This window comes from Lepidochelys olivacea (assembly GCF_965140295.1).
Source record: "Lepidochelys olivacea isolate rLepOli2 genome assembly, chromosome: 3".
Classification (NCBI taxonomy): Eukaryota; Metazoa; Chordata; order Testudines; family Cheloniidae; genus Lepidochelys; species Lepidochelys olivacea.
Window position 1 is genome coordinate 4,079,750 of NC_140413.1, and position 24,443 is coordinate 4,104,192.

Consider the following 24,443-nt stretch of genomic DNA (forward strand, 5'->3'; position numbering starts at 1 on the left):
TATTTTTATGATGCCTATATGTGCCTCAGTTTCCCTATATTTCATATTCTTACCCAGTTGGCGGGGCCGGGGGAGGCTCTTTGCTCTCAGGGCAGGCTAGGGGCATGTCTACACTTACAATGCTCCGGTGGCACAGGGTGCTGCTGTAACGCTTCGGTGTGGACACTGCCTATGCCAACGGGAGGGGTTCTCCCGGACCATCCCCCCGAGAGGTGGTAGCCAGGTTGATGGAAGAATTCTCCTGGCGACCTAGCACTGCCTATACCAGGGATTACGACAGTTTAAATGCATCACTCGGGGGTGTGGATTTTTCACACTATTGACTGATGTAGTGAAACCGACCGAATTTTCTAGTGTAGACCAGGCCCAGGAGGCCCAGGTATGAATCTCGCCTAGCTGCCTGGGCCTGAATGGAGCATTGAGAAAAAACCCGGCCTCATATCAATGGAGGTTCTGAGAAGACAATGGCCAAGCCAGTCACCAGGACACTGACCCCCAACAACCCTAAGGGAGAGGGATTTCCCCACTGGAGAACAAAGGACTGGGAAGGTGTGAGGTGGAGGGATAAGTGTTGGCTGCTGGAAGGAGTCGGGGCTCTCATCTGGGAACTGACCAAGGGGGTCAGAAGGAGAGACAGACAGAACTTAAACAATGGGGTTCACTACAGCTTGGCTGGGCTGTGGGCTAACCAGAGTGGACTTGGGCTATGCTTTAACCTACCGATCTCCATGATAACCTACGGACTTTCTCGGCTGGATTCCAGCTGACTATTTTGACAACACTGGTTGAGAGTCACTGCAATGCTGGGCGCATTAATCCCTGAAGAGCAGACAAGTCTCTACCAGGAGTCTGGCTCAGTTGGACCCGATGAACAGAGCTCATGGTGTGAAAGGGGAGTGCTGGAGCCCCAGAGGTTCAGTCTAAGGAGGTGGTGAGGGTACATGATGCTCACCAAAGGACGAGTGAGACCCCTTGGGGGTCTAGCACATTGCAGGGGGTCTGGCACTTTGCAGGGGCTCCTCCTAAAGTCCGTTCCAAAGCTGAGATTGTAGCACTGATCCTGTGGATCCATGACACCTAGAATATTTCAATAGCCTGTTTTTATAGCACAAGATCAGGCATTACTTTTGTAGGCCAGAAGGGACCACCGTGATCATCTGTTCTGACCTCCTGCATAGCACCGACCAGAGACCTGCTCCCCCATAATTCCTAGAGCAGAGCTTTCAGATAAACAGCCGATCTTGATTGAAAAATGCCAGTGATGGGAGTTTCAGAGTAACAGCCGTGTTAGTCTGTATTCGCAAAAAGAAAAGGAGGACTTGTGGCACCTTAGAGACTAACCAATTTATTTGAGCATGAGCTCACGAAAGCTCATGCTCAAATAAATTGGTTAGTCTCTAAGGTGCCACAAGTCCTCCTTTTCGTTTAGTGATGGGAGTATCCATCCCGACCCTTGGTAAATGGTTCCAATGGCACGTAAGCCCTTGCTTAGAGAACAGTGCAATCCAACATCTAGGCAGGAGGCAAGCGGAGCCAGCTGCCTGCTGTACAACATGACCTCCTTTACTTTTCCCATGTCCTCCCCCCACCCCTCCCACTTGTCTGTTTCATCCACCTGTCACAATAATCGCACTTACTGTAAAAAATCGGGCGATTTCGACATGGCGTGCTCAATCTCCGCGAAGGACAGCATGTTGTCATTGTCCAGGTCGGCCTCCTCCAGCACCTGTTGGGATGGGATGGGAGAGAGACAGACAAAAGCCACAGAGGGGAGAGAAGGATTAGCACTGCTATGTTCAGGTAGACCCAGCAGGTGTTGTGTTATAAAGTATGAGGCTAAAGGTAAAACAATCCATCCCAGAAAGAGCGATAACAGCGTGATTGGTAACACCGTGAAGCCACAGAGGATACCATGTGAACAAACCATATAGTAGGAACGTGGACACGTACATGGTTTGTCAGTGTGATGAGCTCTTCCTCCGTTAGGCCGTCGCTGTTTAACAGTCGCTGGATGATGCTCTGCAGGTCTTCCTCGTTGATAAAGCCGTTCTCATTGAAATCTGTTGGCAAGAGCCATTTGAAAATGCAATGAGAAGACTAATTGGACCTGGGGTTTTTTACAATTTGTGACTGCAGGAGGCCTGAGCTCCATGGGGCTAGGCACTGCATAAAATGGACCAAAACCATGTTCCCTGCCCCAAAGAGGCTAAACAGAATTGACAATGAAGACTGGTTGATATTTTTCAGTGGAAACTGTTTCTCAGTGGAAGACTGGAGCCTTGTTAAATGCATTTGTGTTTGAAAAGTGTCTTGGGTCTACAGAACATTTTGAATGTTCATTGAAAAACTAAATGTTCCCAAATCAAAATATTTCATAGAATCATAGAATATCAGGGTTGGAAGGGACCTCAGGAGGTCATCTAGTCCAACCCCCTGCTCAAAGCAGGACCAAGCCCCAACTAAATCATCCCAGCCAGGGCTTTGTCAATCCTGACCTTAAAAACTTCTAAGGAAGGAGATTCTACCACCTCCCTAGGTAACGCATTCCAGTGTTTCACCACCCTCTTAGTGAAAAAGTTTTTCCTAATATCCAATCTAAACCTCCCCCACTGCAACTTGAGACCATTACTCCTTGTCCTGTCATCTGCTACCACTGAGAACAGTCTAGATCCATCCTCTTTGGAACCCCCTTTCACGTAGTTGAAAGCAGCTATCAAATCCCCCCTCATTCTTCTCTTCCGCAGACAAAACATCCCCAGTTCCTTCAGCCTCTCCTCATAAGTCATGTGTTCTAGTCCCCTAATCATTTTTGTTTCCCTCCGCTGGACTCTTTCCAATTTTTCCACATCCTTCTTGTAGTGTGGAGCCCAAAACTGGACACAGTACTCCAGATGAGGCCTCACCAATGGCGAATAGAGGGGAACGATCACGTCCCTCGATCTGCTGGCAATGCCCCTACTTATACAGCCCAAAATGCCATTGGCCTTCTTGGCAACAAGGGCATACTGTTGACTCAGATCCAGCTTCTTGTCCACTGTAACCCCTAGGTCCTTTTCTGCAGAACTGCTGCCTAGCCAGTCGGTCCCTAGTCTATAGCGGTGCATGGGGTTCTTTCATCCTAAGTGTAGGACTCTGCAATTGTCCTTGTTGAACCTCATCAGATTTCTTTTGGCCCAATCCTCCAATTTGTCTAGGTCCCTCTGTATCCTATCCCTACCCTCCAGCGTATCTACCTCTCCTCCCAGTTTAGTGTAATCTGCAAACTTGCTGAAGGTGCAATCCACGCCATCCTCCAGATCATTTATGAAGATACTGAACAAAACCGGTCCCAGGACTGACTCTTGGGGCGCTCCACTTGATACCGGCTGCCAACTAGACATGGAGCCATTGATCACTATTTGGATATACTGCTGCAGTGCCTCATGGGAGTTGCAATTCAGGTGCTCCGTAACCCCATTCTCCTCCATGCGCTGAGCTCCTCTACCAGAATACATCTCCCATGATACAACATGTCCCCTCTCCAAGAGAAGAGACTGTGGTGCATCATGGGAATTGTAGTCTAACCAGGGAGCCTGGCCTATAGAGAAGAAAGGGAGCATGAGGCCCTCAACTATAGCTCCCACAAGGCATCACGGCAACATTTCAGAACTGAAATAATTTGGTCTTCAAATTTTTCACCACAAAAATCAAGATTTCTGTGGGGAAAAAGATTTCCTGTTTCCTGACCAGTCCTACTTATAGTTTAAAGATTGTTCCTTTCATTATGATCCCTACCTCCTCCCTTTGTGGTACCTACCCTGGGCCCACCATGACTAGGAGCTCAGCACTTGGCTGAAGTGGTGGGGCCCTGAGCAAATTCATGAGTGAAGGCAGGACTCATCCCTCCCCGCCTGTGGAATTGCTCCAGGTGGGGACCATTTTAGGAGGAGTCCGAGGTAGAGGAATTGCGGGCATGGGGCCCAAAGAGGGGGTAGAAATAGCCCTGCTGAAGAGAGAACGTGCAGGCAGGTAGCCACCCTTCCTCTCGTAACTGCTGCCCGTTGGAAACGGAAACCAGGAAGACGTGCTCCTGGTCAGCACAAGGGCAACTCTGCAGAGCCATCGGTGGCATGCGTGTGGTGACAGTGTAGCCCCCTCCGAAGGAGGCAGGGTCTGACTACAAGGGGGTGACGAGGACACAGCCAAACACCCTCAGAAAAAGATGGGTGGGGCGGAACGTTTCTGAGTCTAAGTTCCCACCAAGCTTTGCTGGAGCAACTTGCGCTTATTGGACTCAACGTATGTTAGGTGCAGAAGGCTGGTGTGGTGGATCAGGTGCTGGACTTGGTCTCGGGACACCTGTGTTTAATTCCGGGCTCAGCCACAGACTTCCTGTGTGACCTTGGGCAAGTCACTTAGACTGAGGTTTTTAAAGGTATTAGGCCAGGGCGCAAGGCGGCACGCAAGCCGATTTTTAATGGCACGCTGCTGCCTGCCGGTTCCCAGCCGCCGGCCCCGCTCAGCACCCGCTGCCGAACCCAGGCCGGGACCCCGGCAGGCAGCAGCGTGCCATTAAAAATCCTGGCCCCCCGGCCCGATCTCCGCCCCTCCCCCGCAGGGGCAGGGTGAAGAAGCTTGGTGCTGCCGGCTGCTGCTGCAGGGCAGGCAGGCTCCCCCCTCCCGCCGCTGTGCTGGGGTCCTGCCCCTCCTCCTCTCCCTCCCTGCTGCCGATCAGCTGATGGCCCTTGCGAGGGAGGGGGAGAAGCGGAGCCGCAGCACGCTCGCTGCTCCGGGGAGGAGGCGGAGAAGAGGTGGGGACGGGGCCTTGGGGAAGGGGGGTGGAATCAGGGCATATCCCCTCCAGCCCCCTGCCGTAAGCCGCTCTGGGCGGGGGGCTGGGAACACCCCCATGACCCCAGCCCACACCCCCAGCCCTCTGCCCTGACCCCTGCACCCCCCACGCCCCCCCAGCCCTCTTCCCTGATCCCTGCATGCCCCCATGACCCCAGCCCTAACTCTGGCATCCCCCACACATACCCAGCCCCCACACCCTCTGCCCTGACTCCTGCACCCCCCTCACACGCCCTCTGCCCTGACTCCTGCACCCTCCTCACACACTCCCAGCCCTCTGCCCTGATCCCTGCACCCCCCACGACCCCAGCCTTGACTCCAGCACCCCCCACACATACCCAGCCCCTCCATGCCCTGACTCCTGCATCCTCCTCACACACCCCCAGCCCCCTGCCCTGACTCCTGCACCCCCACACATACCCAGCCTCCCCCACCCTGTGCTTTGACTCTTGCACCCCCACATTCTCACCCCCACCCTGAGCACCAAACGGGAGCTCCTGCACCCCCCCCCCACATTCCTACCTGCACCCTTTGCACCAAATGGGAGCTGCCCAGGTAAGTGCTCCATACCCAAACCTCCTGCCCCAACCCTGAGCCCCCGCCCTCATTCTAGCTCCTGGCCAGACCCTGCACCCCAACCCCGAGCCTGCTCCTTCACCCCCAGCCCTGTGCTCAGTGCACTCCCACCCTCAGCTTAGTGCAGAGAGAGAGGAAGAGAATGGCCAGAACCAGGGAGAAGGTAGGTACCCACTGTATGTGGTCAGGGCCGGGACCCCAGACCGGCAGCAGGCTGAGCGGGGCCGGCAGCCGGGACCCTGGCTGGCAGGAACCGGTGGACAGAACCCCAGACCAGCAGCGGGCTGAGAGGCAGCAGGCTGAGCGGCTCAGCCCACTGCCAGTCGGGGGTCCCAGCTGCCGGACCCACTCAGCCCGCTGCCTGTCTGGGGTTCTGACTGCCGGCCCCTTGCCAGCTGGGGTCCTGGCCGCAGGCCCCGCTCAGCCTGCTGCCGGCCTAGGTGAACGGAACCCCAGGCTGGCAGCGGGCCGGCAGCGTAAGATCAGCATTTCAATTTCATTTTAAATGAAGCTTCTTAAACATTTTGAAAACCTTGTTTACTTTACATATGACAATAGTTTAGTTATATAGTATATAGACTTATAGAGAGAGACCTTCTAAAAAAGGTTAAAATGTATGACTGGCATGCGAAACCTTAAATTAAAGTGAATAAATGAAGACTCGACACACCACTTCTGAAAGGTTGCTGACCCCTGTATTAGGCATTGCAACGTGGAGCATAGCAACTCCTAAATGCCTTTAAAAATCTGGGCCGCTGTCTACCCAGTGCATGAGCTCCCCACCTGTGAGGTGGTGATCACAGTCCTTCCCTACTTCACAGGAGAAAGCAAAATCCATGAATAAGTGCGAGGTGAGTAGATATGGTGGTGATGACAATAATACAGATAATAAATAATAATTTAGGCCAAGATTTTCCAAAGTGACAGGTAATTCTGTGTGCCTGCATGCTTACATACCCAACTGAAGATGCCGGTGTGCCCCAAGAACCTCTTAATGCCTCCTGTCCGAGGGGTTGTAGGAATCTCCTAATTCTGGGTGTACGGTAAGGTGCACCAAAGAGCGTCATGAAAGGCCTCAGATGGAAGCTGGCGTGACACTGGCCATTGATATCACTGTGCAATGTGTGTACAGATCCTATCTAAGGAGTTATGTACATAGGGTGAAAATACGTCCTTCAAGTCTGCATCGAGGTATTAGGCAACAGCCAAGGTGACAAAGAGGTAATGAAAGAGGCAGCGTCTGCCTTCCCCGCTATCTGTTTTCATGTAAACTGAGTATTGTCTCGTTCCCAAGGGGTCCCCTATAAGCAGTGTGGACTGAATGCAAATGAGGGAGTGTAAGAAAGAAGTCCAGAAAGGAATTAACAGGAAGAGAAACCCGGCTGGGGAAGAGAACCTGATCTTGAGGTTTGCTTGAGTATATTGGGGGGGGGGGGTGAGAGGGGCAAAGGGGACGCCCAGGCACCCTTCACTGAGGGGAAACAAGGACAGCGATCTTGCTTCATGAGAAAGGATCTCAGCCAGATGCGGCGAGACCTTTGGGTGCGATAAGCTTCTTTAGACAAGAGCGTGACTTGTTAGTTAAGTCTGGTGTCTAGAAAGCATGGTCTGATTTCGTTTCGCATGTAGCCATTTGTTTCCTATATCCTCGTTCACTATCCCTTGGCTCTCCAGTCTTTGACAGTAAGCCTGTTCTTCTTTTCACTATCCGTCTATCTCAGTGCTGTGGTGCGCGGCAAAGTGCTGATCCTGAGTTGGACCTTACAGGCCGGTGTGCCCTGCTCCGTTGGGAACAGCAGGCCTGGCAGTTCTGTGAGGGTCCAGAGACGCTCTGAGACCTCGGGGGTTGGTGAGTGTCTGTCACTATCGAGACCTGGAGGGCACCATTTGCGCTGCCAGAGGCTGTTGGTTTCAGGGAGCTGATCCACAGCGGGCACAGACAAGCCTGCCTCACGTGAAGGGCAGGGAGTGGGGAAGTGCTGGGGCATGTCACTGCCTGCATTTCAAAGGGCTGCTCAGCACTGGCTGAGAACCTGACCCCTGGGAGCAGGCGCACGTCGGGCACCCGAAATCACTCGTTACATTTTAAAATCTTGGCCTATTTGTTCCAATGCATAAATGAGTAGCTGCTGCAGGCTTTAAGCGCATGGGTTATTAAAACGCACACGTCAAAAGCTAACTCATCTGTCACAACACCAGCGCAGTAAAACCCTGTGTCCCAGGAGCCCAGATGAAACCCTGCACGATTTCGCCACGCACCCTGGGGACGGCTTGGCGCTTTGTTGGCTTGTTAAATCTTGCTGCTGGTGGAGTGGGACCTCTTACTGTAAATGCAAAAGGCATATTCTATTTTTAGACGGGGACTAGCTTTGTCGCTGAAGACAGAGGCCATGCCTAAGACATCCCCGAACGTAAAGGTGCCATCCATGGAGAACACTCGGCAAATTCTGTCCCTAAAGGGATTCACCTACGTGAAAAGAAGCGGGATTTGTTTAAATATACCCTGCTTATATATATATAATATACTGCAGACAATCCCCTGTCCCAGCCAAACCCTCTTTTAAAAGAATTCTTGACATGTAGGAAATGCCAGAATTAAGGCTACCTGGACAACTGTAATGGACTAGGTGGTACCGAGACAGTATTTTGGTACCTTTATGCTCCCGTTTTTTTGTCTGCACCTCAGCTTGACCCTTTGCTGAATCACAGGCCAGAGTCTGTCTTTCCATGACTTTTCAGAAAGTATTACACACAGTTTAACCTCAAGTAGGTGAGTCTAGTTCCTAGTCAGCTTCAAAGGGAGAGACACAATTTCTGAGTAACCAATTAACACACACCCAGCACTGTAAATGGTCCATGGAATACTTCTGGCTAACGCTTAAAGAAAAGCTATTAGATTGTAAATCTCCTGGTGTCACTCACACTGACAGCAACACTTTGCCGTCTTACATATATTTCAGGGCATCGTTTCAACATAACGCACTTTATCACACACACGTACAGACCCATTTCTCTCTGATCTTCTCTCAGACATGATTCATCAGTCTCTATCGTGTGGCCATAGTAGGGTCTGTTTTCTTCAGAGCTTAACTCTTGGCTGAAGCATAGGCCAGACTGCCGTCTTGTCAGAAGGCATTGCACAGTGTTAAATTTCAGAGGTATTGTATGTAAAACCGTGAGCAATGGAGGGTCATAGTTCCCAGTCACTTCATGGAGAAGCAGCAGCCACTTTCTTAGTAAATGCTCACATCTTGTAAATCATATGAAATGTTGTTTGGAATATGTAGACAAAAGCTTTCAGGCAGTAACGTCTACTGGTGTTTCTTGTACCGATTCTCCCCCTTTTGTTTCTTTCTCAAACATTCACACCTAAGGTTTCCACATAACAGTTTCTGTACATCAGGTCACACGTCAAAACGCGGATCTTCTTTGCAGTGTGACCGGAGTAGTGTGATCGTGAGTCACCTGGACTCTTCAGAGCTGGAGAAATGTCAGTGTCCCTCACTCCTGTCAAACACTTTGGACCCTGGCAGCGAACAAACCCTCTGGGGAGCTCCCCAGCTAGCAGCTTCCAGCCCTTGGGGCAGTAGCTGACTGGGCCTCTCAGTTGCTGGTGAAACACAAATCTGTAGCCTGTGTCCAAAGTGCTCCAGGGATCGGGATCATCCTATAAAATATTGCCCGAGCATCCCTGGCTCCTCCCATGACCCAGAGTACCAAATGCTGCAGTATAAAGCATGTGGATTGTATAACCTTAACTCTGCCCCCGTGGGCATTACGCAGTACTCTTTGAGTATATGACCACATACCATTTTCCCCCACAGGACCCCTGCCCCATTCCATGCACAGGCCGGATGAATGAGATCAGGGCTGTGTACTGAAGGAGGCTGCTGTTTGTAGGCTCCCTGACTCTTGCTGCAAAAAAGTGGCAGATAAGCAGCGAATGAGGCGGGAATTGCGGGAAGAAAAAAAAGAGGGTCTCATGGTAAGACAGTTGAATGCCCTGCTGGAAAACTAGATTCAGGCCCTGTCTCTGGCACAGAGGCCCCGTGTGATGCTGGGCAAGCCATTGAAACCAGCATTTTCGCAGCTGGCCCCTGATTAGGTGCTCATTTTCTGGGTGAGCAGCACTACGGATAAGTATTCTTTAAAATACACTATTTGTAAATCATCCTTTATAACCACGTATTATTTGTCCGGTGGTGGCCCAGAGACCTACGCAGGTAAGGGATATATACATCCATACCCGCCGCTTGTACAAAGACAGGAATTTAAAGGTCGCAAACCCACGACGTTATTTCCATAAGCAAGTAACCATCTATTCCCACCACTGTAATCCTCATCCTCTCCCTGCCCCCACACCTCCCATTACAAAATGTTGTCTCAGGGCTTGGCTGCATGACCCGCAGGATCGACTGGCAGCGATCGATCCAGCGGGGGCTGATTTATCGCGTCTAGTCTAGACGCGATAAATGGACCACCGAGCGCTCTCCTGTCGCCTCCGGTACTCCACCAGGGCACGAGATGCAGGCGGAGTTGACGGGGAAGCATCAGCAGTTGACCCATTGCAGTGAAGACACCACGGTGAGTAGATGTAAGTACATCCGCTTCAGCTACGTTATTCACGTAGCTGAAGTTGCGTAACTTAGATCGATTCTCTCCCCCCCCCCCCGCCCAGTGTAGACCAGGCCTCAGTGTATATGGCTCGTCTATATAGAGAGTGCTATCTACTGGCAGGGACAGAAAATAGCATCTGTTGTACCATTCAGACAGGGTTGTGACAGGGTCGGGCCAGATGGCTACAGGAGAATAATAGAAGGCAGATATATTAGCCCCAGGCTAAGCAGGTCCCTTTTCCCTGGGTAAGGTAACAGGGAAGGTTCCAGAGCAATCAGGAACCTTCTGGAGACAATTAAGACAGGCTGATTAGAACACCTGCAGCCAATCAAGAAGCTGCTAGAATCAATTAAGGCAGGCTAATCAGGACACCTGGGTTTAAAAAGGTGCTCACTTCAGTTTGTGATGTGTGTGTGAGGAGCTGGGAGCAAGAGGCACTAGGAGCTGAGAGTGAGAATGTGGAGGACTGAGGTATACAAGCATTATCAGACACCAGGAGGAAGGTCCTGTGGTGAGGATAAAGAAGGGGTAGGGAGGAGGCCATGGGGAAGTAGCCCAGGGAGTCGTAGCTGTCGCCCAGCTGTTCCAGGAGGCACTCTAGACAGCTGCATTCCACAGGGCCCTGGGCTGGAACCCGGAGTAGAGGGCGGGCCCGGGTTCCTCCCAAATCCTCCCAACTCCTTGTCAGACACAGGAGTCGTCGACCTGGGCTGTGGGTTCAGAAAAACGGCCAAGCTGAGGGCTGCCGTGAAGCTCCAAGGTGAGCAAATCCGCCGTTAAGCGCAAGACCCACCAAGATAGAGCAGGAACTTTGTCACAATGTGTAGGTTACATAAAGTTGTTGCTAATCAAACAGATTCCCGGGTGCGTCGCAATACCTGTGACTGTTCTTTTAAATCTTACATAGTTCCCCCACAACCCCTTTGAAAAGCTTTATGCAAATCCCCTTTAGAATGATGAAACTCTGGGAGCCCGTCGGGCTCAGACCATGGAGTACGTTACATAGCGTCAACTAAGACAGGAGCAACAATCTCAGGTTGCAGTGGGGGAGGTCTAGGTTGGATATTTGGAAACACTATTTCACTAGGAGGGTGGTGAAGCGCTGGAATGGGTTCCCTAGGGAGGTGGTGGAATCTCCTTCCTTAGATGTTTTTAAGGTCAGGCTTGACAAAGCCCTGACTGGGATGATTTAGTCGGGGATCGGTCCTGCTTTGAGCAGGGGGTTGGACTAGATGACCTCCTGAGGTCCCTTCCAACCCTGATCTGCTGTGATTCATAGAATCATAGAATGTCAGGGTTGGAAGGGACCTCCGGATGTCATCTAGTCCAACCCCCTGCTCAAAGCAGGACCAAACCCCCATAGTTGCCCCAGATCCCTAAATGGCCCCCTCAAGAATTGAACTCACAACCCTGGGTTTAGCAGGCCAATGCTCAAACCACTGAGCTATCCCTCCCCCAGCAGGGTTCTTACAAAGAGGAGAGCTGTAAAAGGATGAGGGGACCATTTGTTCTGTGTCTGAGCCACACTCAGCACTCTGGGGCCCTGGGACTGTGACCGGGCTTCCTCCAGTGTTGCCAAATTAAAAACTCATGATTTCTCAGCCACATCTCGTGCGCGTGGGGAGCCTGGTCCACTGAGGCAGCACCGCAGCGGTGCAAGGTACACCGGTTCTTGTAGAGCAAAACGAGGAAAGGCAAACAACAAGTGATGGTCTACTGCCATCTAGTGGGGGGTGGGACTTCCTTTTCCAGACCAACATAGGTAGAAACGCACCTATGGCTGACAGCGATAAACATTTATTTCCCTTTTTAAGCAACAGTAAAAATAGGGTGATGGTTTTCTGCTGTCCGGATACAAGTGCTCACAAAAATGGAGAGAACATGTTCGAACCACAGTGAGCTGTAGCCCACGAAAGCTTATGCTCAGATACATGTGTTAGTCTCTAAGGTGCCACAAGTCCCCCTGTTCTTTTTTGGGGGCTAGCAAGGTGGTCACAGCAAATACTTCAGCCCCAAGTAGCAGCAGTAGGTCAAGTTACAAAACTAGCATGTCAAAGAGAGTAAAAATGTTTCCTGCAAGAGGGTCTCTCTCTCATATACACACACAACTAGGGTTGCCAACTTTCTGACTGCAGACAACCGAACACCCTTGCCCCGCCCCCCTGCCCGAGGCCCCGCTCCTGCCGCACCCCTTCGCCGAGGCCCAGCCCCCGCTCACTTCATCCCTCCTCCCTCCGTCACTCGCTCTCCCCCACCCTTGCTCACTCACTCATTTTCACCAGGCTGGGGCAGGGGTGCAGGAGGGGCCTCAGGGCTGGGGGGTGGAGCCGAGGGGTTTGGAGTGTGGGAGGGGGCTCCAGGCTGGGCAGAGGGTTGCGGTATGGGAGGAGGTGCGGGGCGCGGGCTCTGTGACGGAGTTGGGGCATGGGAGGGGGCTCAGGGCTGGGGGAGGAGGTTCAGGGTGTGGGGCGGGCTCCGAATGTGGGGCGGGCTCCAAGCAGTGCTTACCTGAGGTGGCTCCCAGAAGTGGTGACGTGTCCCTGCAGCCCCTATGGACCAGGGAGGATCCGCACGCTGCTCTGGCCCAAAGGCGCCGCCCCAACAGCTCCCATTGGCCACTGTTCCCAGACAATGGGAGCTGTGGAGCTGGTGCTCGGGGCAGGAGCAGTGCATGGAGCCTTTCTGGCTGCCCCTGAGCTAGGGGCTGCAGGGACATGTCGCTGGTTCCAGGAGGTGCGCAGAGCCAGGGAAGGCAGGGAGCCTGCCTTAGCCCCACTATGCCACCAATTGGACTCTTAATGGCCCGGTCAGTGGTGCTGACTGGAGCCACTAGGGTCCCTTTCCGACCTGGCGTTCCAGTCAAAAACCAGACACTTGGCAATCCTAACACACACACACAAGCAGTTGAGATTTGGAGCCTATAAAATGTGTTTGGTTCATAGAATCATAGAATACCAGGGTTGGAAGGGACCTTAGGAGGTCATCTAGTCCCACCCCCTGCTCAAAGCAGGACCAATCCCCAACTAAATCATCCCAGCCAGGGCTTTATCAACCCGGGCCTTAAAAACCTCCAAGGAAGGAGATTCCACCACCTCCCTAGGTAACCCATTCCAGTGCTTCACCACCCTGCTAGTGAAAAAGTTTTTCCTAATATCCAATCTAAACCTCCCCCACTGCAACTTGAGACCATTACTCCTCGTTCTGTCATCTGCTACCATTGAGAACAGTCTAGATCCATCCTCTTTGGAACCCCCTTTCACGTAGTTGAAAGCAGCTATCAAATCCCCCCTCATTCTTCTCTTCTGCAGACTAAACCATCCCAGTTCCCTCAGCCTCTCCTCATAACTCATGTGTTCCAGTCCCCTAATCATTTTTGTCACCCTCCGCTGGATGCTTTCCAATTTTTCCACATCCTTCTTGTAGTGTGGGGCCCAAAACTGGACACAGTACTCCAGATGAGGCCTCACCAATGTCGAATAAAGGGGAACAATCATGTCCCTCGATCTGCTGGCTATGCCCCTACTTATACATCCCAAAATGCCATTAGCCTTCTTTGCAACAAGGGCACACTGTTGACTCATGTCCAGCTTCTCGTCCACTGTCACCCCTCGGTCTTTTTCTTAAGAAATAAGCAGATGTTAGGGTTTGACCTAAGAAAGACTAAGAAAAGAGGAGTATGGGAAATTGTGCTTGTTAGTGGGAGCAAAAGTTAGAGCTAAGCTGGAGACAGTAAAATGGGAAAACTGATGTTAGCAACGATCCGGCCCAGCTTATACTGGGGCCATGTTTTGGTTCTAACTGGTTTTAGCGCGGTTTGTAATAAGTGTTTGAGGGTGTGGAATGTTTTATTGAAATGCTCCCTACAGTGACAGTGTGGGGAGAGCCTTGGTACAGATGTTAATTTAAATAGTTTCTGATGTAAAGAGCCACTACAGAGGCGGCTAAAATGTGAATATGGTAATGGGTTGGCTTAATATGAGTTAGTATTACAAAGGAGAATAAAATGAGTGGCCTTGCTAAATTAGGAGCACTCCAATTAACATCCAGAGGGTACTGTTAGGTTACAGGGTAAGAAGGCTGGTCATGCTGTTGTCGGTGGATCACCCACTGATACACCATTCCATCATTCGATGTGTGTATCATGGTAACATCAGTGTCAACCGTAGGCCTGTTTGCTTAACTCATCGTTTTTCGTTTGAATAAAGTTTGGCTCTGCCATTCAAAGCATCATCCAGGGTCCTGTAGTCAATTCAGTTGTCTGTAGCTGAGCTGAAAACCAAGTTTGGTTTATTGAGTGCTTAGCTTTAGCCACGTAATATTAATTGGGAACCCTTAAAATGCAAAATTACAGGTTCCATCCCACAAATGCTTACGCCTGCAAAGTACATTTACTTACAGGAGCAACCCCATTGAGTTCAATGGGATTACTCATGGGAGTGAAGATACCTTCTTAAGTGTCTGCAGGATCAGACCCTTCATTTGTATGTAAGAACGAGGCTCTCTATGAATGCCCTCAATTGCTGGGACAACACAGCATTTGAAATAGCAGCGATCCCAAGACCTTATCTGGAGTGGAAAGGGTTTGCCGGCATAGCTGTCATAGAATCATAGAATATCAGGGTTGGAAGGGACCTCAGAAGGTCATCTAGTCCAACCCCCTGCTCAAAGCAGGACCAACCCCAACTAAATCATCCCAGCCAGGGCTTTGTCAAGCCTGACCTTAAAAACCTCTAAGAATGGAGATCCCACCACCTCCCTAGGTAACCCATTCCAGTGCTTCACCACCCTGCTAGTGAAAAAGTTTTTCCTAATATCCAACCTAAACCTCCCCCACTGCAACTTGAGACCATTACTCTTCGTTTTGCCATCTGGTACCACTGAGAACAGTCTAGCTCCATCCTCTTTGGAACCCCCTTTCACGTAGTTGAAAGCAGCTATCAAATCCCCCCTCATTCTTCTTTTTTGCAGACTAAACAAAACTGGGGGGATTTGATAGCTGCTTTCAACTACCTGAAAGGGGGTTCCAAAGAGGATGGATCGGGGGGGGGGGGGGCAAAACTGGACACAATACTCCAGATGTGGCCTGACTAGTGCTGAATAGAGGGGAATAAAGCACACTATTGACTCATATCCAGCTTCTCGTCCACTGTAATCCCCAGGTCCTTTTCTGCAGAACTGCTGCCGAGCCATTCGGTCCCTAGTCTGTAGTCATGGGATTCTTCCGTCCTAAGTGCAGGATTCTGCACTTGTCCTTGTTGAACCTCATCAGATTTCTTTTGGCCCAATCCTCCGATTTGTCTAGGTCCCTCTGGACCCTATCCCTACCCTCCAGCGTATCTACCTCTCCCCCAGTTAGTGTCATCTGTGAACTTGCTGAGGGTGCAGTCCATCCCGTCATCCAGATCATTAATAAAGATGTTGAACAAAACCAGCCCCAGGAGAGACCCCTGGGGCACTCCACTTGATACCGGCTGCCAACTAGACATCGAGACGTTGATCACTACCCATTGAGCCCAACGATCTAGCCAGATTTCTATCCACTTTATAGTCCATTCATCCAATCCATACTTCTTTAATTTCCTGGCAAGAATACTGTGGAAGATCATATCAAAAGCTTTGCTAAAGTCAAGGTATATCACATCCACCGCTTTTCCTATCCACAGAGCCAGTTATCTCATCCTAGAAGGCAATCAGGTTGGTCAGGCATGACTTGCCCTTGGTGAATCCACATTGACTGTTCCTAATCTGTTTTAGCCAGACAAGCCTGCATATTTTGCAACACTGCTGTAAGCCTGTGAGCAGAGAGGCAGCTAAAAGCAATGTGCTAACCAGCCCAATGCTGGTATAAGTTTGCCAGGTTTCAGAGTGGCTGATATAAGACTGTGGGCTGTGTCTGTGTTTTTGCAGCAGTGAGGTTGCGGGGTTCAGTGCCAGAGACAGAAGCTGCATTTTCTGTCTTTGCTGTTCTTTTCTCTCCCCTTTTGTAGGTGGCTGTCTTGCTTTTAATTCTTTGGAAAGGGGATCGAACTTTACCACCACCACTTTCAGTGCATCTCGACTAACTTCTTCTACATTCCCCAAGCAGGACAGCTAGCTATCTTTGGTATCTTCTAAGAGACTGTCGCACAAGGGGTTTTTTGCTCCTAAAAGTGCTCTCCAGCTAAAGGGGAAGGGAACAAGGGATGTAGGTAACATGAAAACCTTATTTAATACTTTACATTTGAAATGCTTTAACTGTTTCTGTTTCTGTGTCTGTAATAAAATGGTCAAAGGATTTTCAGTTGGTGTCAGGTCACTGTATATCGAAATTTATTTAACACTGTGGAATGCTGGAGAGCGGCTGGGGCATCTTGGACTCTGTGGGCCCCTATATTCCATCTATCTTAGTAGCACACCCCATTGTCCTGAAGAGGGCAGTGTTCCTCCTGCAAGGAACCTTTCCCAGAACTCTACCGTAAAGATGGCATCCAAATGCTTACCCGAAAAGCGAGTGCTGCAAGCTTTTAACGGGGTGGGGGGGATCAACACCCCAGCTCCCTAGCGGCATGGCTCCACGAAAACAGATACTCCCGCTGGCTGCAGTACCCCCGGGAGTCCTGCAGGGGGTGGTAGTGGAATGTTCAACGGAAGACAATGGGGGTGTTAACAGCTTGAACCCAGGTTCAGTTCCTGGCTGAGCTACAGGCTCCCGGCATGACCTTGGCCAGGTCACTAACTCTGCCCTACCCCACAGGTCCCCATTGGTTTAATGTGTAGAACAGCACTTCCCGGCCTCAAAGAGATGTGGGAGGGGGAGCGGGGGGGAAATAAAATCCACAAATGAGGAGGAGATGCTCAGATATCACAGCACTGAGGGCCATATACGCAGATAATTTATGCTAATGAGAAGTTGCATATAACTAAGAAATTGCAAGGCGCTCCCATACTAGGCTAATGGGGGCCCTATCGGCACTGGTCAGACAGAACATTGGATACTACAGCAGAGGGCTGGAGGGCTGCAAGTGTCTGTTGAAGTGGAAGTGATGAAGCTGCAAGTGTCTGTCTGTTGTTGAAATGTCTGGCGGGACGATCCTGGTCATTAGAACTTGTCTATACAGAGATTTAGTGTGTGGCCAGCTGGGGTGTGCACCAGCCTTCCACACACTAAGGAAAAACAAACACGGGCTCTGGGACCCTCCCTGCTGACCAGGTTACAGAGTCTGGGCTCCAGCCTGAGTCCAAACGGCTGCCCTGTTATTTTTAGCCTGGCAGTCTGAGCCCAGCGAGCCCAAGTCAACTGACCCGGGCTTGGAGTCTTGCCACCCCGAAGTGGCCAGATTGACCCTGTGGTCATGCACTAAAAGTGCCCTAATGCACTTTGAAAGAAGAAAAGGAGGACTTGTGGCACCTTAGAGACTAACCAATTTATTTGAGCATGAGCTTTTGTGAGCTACAGCTCACTTCATCGGATGCATCTGAAACCTGTCCTAATGCACTTTGATGGGCGGCTGTCATGTAAATTGGTGGAAACAATTCGCAATAGAACTATAAGATACCTAAAGGATCACGATACAAGAGAACGACGAGGAGTCCGGTGGCATCTTAAAGATTAACAGTTTTGGGCATATGCCCAAATAAATCTGTTAGTCTTTTAGGTGCCACTGGACTCCTCGTTGTTTTTGTGACTACAAACTAATACGGCAACCCCCTGATACTTGATAAAGAGAGACAACAGCGTGGCTGCTGTAATGGAAATTCTTGCATCCCTGATCTGTTAGAAGACTGTGAGTGAAAGCAGAGGATAAAGGACAACTGGCTGATGCGATTTATATTGGGTTTGAGAGTCTCTGACAAAGTCCCTCACCAGACGCAAGTAAGAAAATGGAATGGTTCTGGGAGGAGAGGCAAAGTATTGTCCTGGAGCAGAAACTGGCTAAGAGACAGGCAGAGACAAACACCTACAAGATCTCTATCAAGCATTCTTACAGCTACAATACCCACCTGCTGAAGTGAAGAAACAGATTGACAGAGCCAGAAGAGTACCCAGAAGTCACCTACTACAGGACAGGCCCAACAAAGAAAATAACAGAACGCCACTAGCCGTCACCTTCAGCCCCCAACTAAAACCCCTCCCACGCATCATCAGGGATCTACAACCTATCCTGAAGGACGACCCATCACTCTCACAGATCTTGGCAGACAGGCCAGTCCTCGCTTACAGACAGCCCCCCAACCTGAAGCAAATACTCACCAGCAACCACACACCACACAACAGAACCACTAACCCAGGAACCTATCCTTGCAACAAAGCCCATTGCCAACTGTGCCCACATATCTGTTCAGGGGACACCATCATAGGGCCTAATAACATCAGCCACACTATCAGAGGCTCGTTCACCTGAACATCCACCAATGTGATATATGCCATCATGTGCCAGCAATGCCCCTCTGCCATGTACATTGGTCAAACTGGACAGTCTCTACGTAAAAGAATAAATGGACACAAATCAGATGTCAAGAATTATAACATTCATAAACCAGTCGGAGAACACTTCAATCTCTCTGGTCACTCGATTAGAGACCTAAAAGTTGCAATTCTTCAACAAAAAAACTTCAAAAACAGACTCCAACGAGAGACTGCTGAATTGGAATTAATTTGCAAACTAGATACAATTAACTTAGGCTTGAATAGAGACTGGGAGTGGATGGGTCATTACACAAAGTAAAACTATTTCCCCTTGTTTATTCCACCCCCCACTGTTCCTCAGACGTTCTTGTCAACTGCTGGAAATGGCCCACTTTGATTATCACTACAAAAGGTCACCCCCCCCCCCCCCCGCTCTCCTGCTGGTAATAGCTCACCTTAAGTGATCACTCTGGTTACAGTGTGTACGGTAACACCCATTGTTTCATGTTCTCTGTGTATATAAATCTCCTCACTGTATTTTCCACTGAATGCATCCAATGAAGTGAGCTGTAGCTCACGAAAGCTTATGCTCAAATAAATTGGTTAGTCTCTAAGGTGCCACAAGTCCTCCTGTTCTTTTTGCAAATACAGACTAACACGGCTGCTCCTCTGAAACAGGAAATAAATGGTGGATTTTCCTCACGGCCAAAGGTTAGCAGCAGGGGGCTGGACAGTTCTGTATTAGGAGCAATGTTGTTCCATATGTTGTTATGCTGAAAGGTGCTAAAAGCTGCTATGGGTGTGAGGGCTTGGATCCAAAGACAATCACAGACCTCGTTAAAGCTAATGTGTGTTTGCCAGAAGGATCAATTATGCCTCTTTCTAAGTAGCTGTAAAACCAGCTGCAAACAAACAATCTGAGATGCCAAGCTGCCTAGACTGAGGGGTTTCCCTGGTTGCAAACAGAGGCGTTGGAGGCAGGCTTGAATGACCGTGTGTGTGTGTGTGTGTGTGTGTGTGTGTGTGTGTGTGTGTGTGTGTATTGGAGGAAAAAGCCTGGAGAAGGAAATGTAAGCGTGACTCTGAGAGGATGCAAAGAGATGGAGCCTCTTGGGCACAGAGCAGCAGACTCGGTGATTTCTGAGTTAGGCAAAGAATGGTTACTTGCTTGACCGTAACTGTGGTTCTTTGAGATGTGTTGTCCACCTGGATTCCAGCCTTGGTGCACATGTGTCCCATGCTTCTGAGAGCAGGTTTTTTTGGTCTGCTGGGGCCAGGCCTGTGGCCTAGATGTCCTCACATCACCCTACCCCTCCTCCTCCACCAACTTCAGGGCATAAAGGGTGGAACAGGCCCAACTGTCCCTCAATTCTTACCACCCATGGCTACATAGCATGGTCTAACCACTCCAGTAGATACCTAAGGTCCTTGGCGGGGATGTACTTGGGAGGCTAGTCCATGCAACTCCCCCCCGCTATCTTGGCTATGCTGCTATTATTACACGAGCTAATTTTGATCTAAGCTATCAAAGTTGTCTTGGAAAAGCCTATATGAGCTGCAGTCATGCCTCTTGATTCCAGTGTAGATATACCCTTTGGATCCGTCCTTTGTAAACAGACCTGATTATGCCAAGAATACACCAGTCTCATCTCAGCAATGTCTCCTCCTAACAGAAACAACCCTTCAAGACTCTGACTTTTGGCTAATGGCTTGGCCAAAGGAGCAACAATATTTATTAATGATCTGGAACAGGGAGTGAGCAGTGAAAAATGCCAGATGAAACGTGTTATTTAAACTAGTTAAGGCTACAGAAGGCCATGAATTGTTCCAGAAGGACTGAACAGCTCCAGGGCATGGCTGATGAGTTTCAGAGTTGGCAAAAGGTGATGTGCATTGGAAGGAATAAATCTGAACAATTCATACGGATTAATGGGCTCTGAATTACATGTAACCACTCAAAGGAAAGACCGGCTTATCATTAAAGACAGTTCAATGAAAACATCTGCTCAGTGCACGGGGGTGGTTAAAGCAGAGCAAACAAAACATTAGTGTGAATAAAGAACGAGATAGGGAAGAAGACTTAAAACATTCTTAACACAATTATAGACATGAATGAGGAGCCCTCAAGGGAAATGCTGTATTCATTTCTCAAAAAGGACCAAGTAGAAAGTGAGAGGGGGGTCTAGAAACAGGCGCTAGGAAAATGACTGAAGGGCCTGGAGAGAGATCAGAAAAAGTAGGACGGTTTAGCGGACATAAGAAACATGACTGTGATACAGGAACCAACCAATGGGGTTTGGAGTAACGAGGTTCGGGTTTGCATTTACCATAGAACTCCTCTCCACAGAGCAAGCAAAGCAGAAATGTTCAAATGCACAGCATTGAAAAGTGAAATGGGTCTTCGTTCTCACAGGGTTTGAAGGCCGTGTTGAGCCAAACCCCAACAGTGGAGTCACTCCCCTTCTCCAAAGAGCACTTTATGTCTCCGGAATAAATGTTTACATGGTTTCCCCCTCTGAAGAACTGGAATGTTCATAAATGAAAAGGAATCATAGAAGAATCATAGAAGGGTAGGATTGGGAGGAACCTCAGTCGGCTGTCTAGTCCAGGCCTCTGCACTCAAGGCAGGACTACATAATAACTAGAGGAACACAGACCAGTTCAAACTCGAATGAAGGCATGCATTTTTTTTAACAGCAAGGGTAATTAGCCATTGGAACAACTTACCTAGGGCCAGGGTGGATCCTCCATCTCTTGAAGTCTTTGGGCACGTCTACACTCACAAGGCTGCACCGATGCAGCTGCACCGCGGTAATGCTTCCATGAAACTCTCTCCCATCGGCGTAGCGAATCCACCTCCCCGGCAGGCGGTGGCTGTGCTGACGGGAAAAGCAATCCCGCCAACATAGCAGTGTCCACACAGGGGGTTACATGGGTATAACGATGTTGCTCTGGGATGTGAATTTTTCACACCCCTGTGTGACGTATTTATACCAATATAGGTGTGACACGGGACCTCTAAGTCACACCCTGGAACCGCCATATTCACCCCTGCGATAGGATTATGGTATGTTCCGTACAGAGTACACCCTGTGAGGTGTCACTCAAAAAGTCTTGATCTGTTGAACGTTACTATCCTGATGAATTGTGTGTTCTGCCACTCTGTGTGAAGTTATGAAGTGTTGCTATGTGTTTGCGGCTGAAACATGTGGTAAGCGGGAAATACCCAGAGCCAGCTCCCATGCACATTGTAGGGAGAGTGGTCACTTTGGATGAGCTATTACCAGCAGGAGAGTGAGTTTGTGTGTATATGGGGGTGGGGGGTGAGAAAACCTGAATTTGTGCTGGAAATGGCCCACCTTGATTATCATGCACATTGTAGGGAGAGTGGTCACTTTGGATGAGCTATTACCAGCAGGATAGTGAGTTTATGTGTGTGTGTTTTTGGAGGGGGGTGAGGGGGTGAGAGAACCTGGATTTGTGCAGGAAATGGCCCAACTTGATTATCATGCACATTGTGTAGAGAGTTGTCACCTTGGATGGGCTATTACCAGCAGGAGAGTGAGTTTGTGTGGGGGGGGGGCGGAGGGTGAGAAAACCTGGATTTGTGCTGGAAATGGCCCGACTTGATGATCACTTTAGATAAGCTATTACCAGCAGGAGAGTGGGGTGGGAGGAGGTATTGTTTCATATTCTCTGTGTATATATAAAGTCTGCTGCAGTTTCCACGATATGCATCCGATGAAGTGAGCTGTAGCTCACGAAAGCTCATGCTCAAATAAATTGGTTAGTCTCTAAGGTGCCACAAGTCCTCCTTTTCTTTTTGCGAATACAGACTAACACGGCTGTCACTCTGAAACCTGAAAAGACAGATTTACATCTAGATTGGCCAGAGAGGCGTTGATGGCCCATTAAAGGGAATCCACTCTCCCAATGCCCCCCCCCCCCCCCAGAGACTTGGCAGAGGGCACGGACAAGCTGGAGGGGGCCTCACTCCTGTGACTCAGCAAGGATCTTTCTAGCAGCTGGAGGAAAGTATAAAAGAGGGATAGTGATATCATCATTTGGCCTCTCTCCTCCCCCATCTCAACACCTGGAAGACTGTTGGGAAGACAAAGACTTTGGAGTGGGGAGATTGGTCCCAGGCTGAAAAGGGAACTCAGCCTCCGTATTAAGAACTGTAAACTGCCTGGAACATCCAGTGGGGTGAGAAAAGCTGTTGGATTCAAAGCTGCTTAGTCTGTTAAAGTTAGAATTTAGACTGCGATTCTATTTTTATTTCTTATGTACCCAACTTTGACCTCTGTGCCTAACACCTATAATCACTTAAAATCTCTTTCTGTAATTAGTACTCTTAGTTTAATGTTTTATCCTTACCTATGAGTTTGTCTAAAGTGCTTGGGGAAATTGGCCAGATTACAAAGGCTGGTGCATTTCCACTTTCCTTTGCCGAAGTGGCGAACTAATTAATGAGCTTGCACTGTTCAAGAGAAGGCCATGAGCAGGGTAAGACAGGACATCACTGGGGTGCAAGGCTTGGGGAGATTTGCTGGTGTCTCTCTCTGTATAATTCATGAGCGGCTTAAGAGCATTCATGCAATTTCGCTGGGTGTGTCCCTGCCTGTTGCCTGCGGGATCACAGCACCCGGATGGGGTTTTGCTGTTTGTCACTAGGACAGCAGTGAGAGAGACAAACCAGGCTGACGTGCTTAAGGGGACTCAGCGGTCTCACAGTCTAGGTTGTACTCTGAGGATCCCATCAGAATAGGTCTGTAGTGTAGCCTGGACCTTTAAATCTCTTTCTAAAGATATGCTGTAGCTCCACGAGAAGTTCTGGGCTTGACACTGAATGAATGGCTGAGGTTCTCTGGCCTGTGTCCTGCAGGAGGTCAGACTCCATCAGGGGTTCTCCAACTTTTGTACTGGTGACCCCTTTCACACAGCAAGCCTCTGAGTGTGACCCCCCCCTTATAAATTAAATATACAAAAAAGTGTTTTTAAACAGCATTATAAATGCTGGATGCAAAGTGGGGTTTGGGGTGGAGGCTGACAGCTAGAACCTTGTAACCCTCGGAGGGGTCTGGACCCCCAGTTTGAGAACCCTGGACTGGATGATCGCAGTATTGATTATGCCTGTTCTTTGGACAGACACATGTAATAGAGGGAAAGGGAGGGGGGAAGCAAAGAAACAATGAGACAATGAAGAGCGCGGTTCGCAGCAAACCAGCTGAGGTCGGAACGGTCGCTGAGGTCGGAAATTTAGTGGAGTTTGCCAGCCTCAGCCCTGCTCTCGCGCGCTCTCATGCTCAGCAATGGCATTGCCCTTTGAACTAGTTGCCCCTAGGATTGTCCTGGAGTCTCCAGAAATTAAAGATTAACCTTTAATGAAAGATTATGTCATGTGATGACACCTCCAGGAAGGCGACCAGCCAAAATTGGCAACCCCATTTCCCCCTCATGGGTGGCGGGTAGAAAGCCTCCCCTGCCACTGCCGTCGGATGCAGGTTTGGCCGGGGAAGTTTTTGCTTTTTATTATGTCCCATGCAGGTTCCGGGGCAGCAGAGGAGGCGGCATGTGCTATTCAGCTTCCTGGGTTCCTCAGTCATCGCCCTGGACTCCAGAGCTCGCATTGTTCAAGAGGTGAGGAGCCCAGGAAGGTGAGTAACGCATACCGCCCCTTCCGCCGCCCTGGGACCTGCATGGGGCATACACAAGCTCCGGTTCTTCTTCAGGAAGAGACGCTGTCGCGGTGCGACTTTTCCCAGGTGGCTTGGGAGCTGGAGAAGGGAGGGGAGGGGAGGTGCGGCACAGCTGCGGCTAGCCCCGGGGTCCTTCGGGCAAGTGTGGGGCGGTTCGGGGCTCCTCCTGGCAGGTGGGGGGGGAGGTTTGGCCAGTGCTCCTCCAGGCAGGGGCGGGGGGGCTCAGTGCCCTGGGCTTTGGCCAGCCTGGGGCTCCTCCAGGTGGGGAGGGAAACTCATTGCTCCAGTCACGGGGGGGCATGGGAGGTCTCAGGGCTCTGGCTGCAAGAGCAGTG

The 24,443-nt window shown here is 50.1% G+C and overlaps 1 protein-coding gene across 1 annotated transcript in view; it reads right to left on the bottom strand.

Moving 5' to 3' along the window:
- Window positions 1-1,633: 1,633 nt before the first annotated feature.
- The window catches only part of CIB4 (calcium and integrin binding family member 4), a gene marked incomplete at both ends in the record, with an annotated part of 110,109 nt that continues 87,299 nt past the window's right edge, over window positions 1,634-24,443 (bottom strand). The window contains 3 exons of the mRNA XM_084624056.1: window positions 1,634-1,726; window positions 1,951-2,060; window positions 7,732-7,873. Of these exons, the coding sequence (XP_084480182.1) occupies window positions 1,634-1,726; window positions 1,951-2,060; window positions 7,732-7,873 (345 nt within the window). The remainder of the gene's footprint in view (window positions 1,727-1,950; window positions 2,061-7,731; window positions 7,874-24,443) is intronic.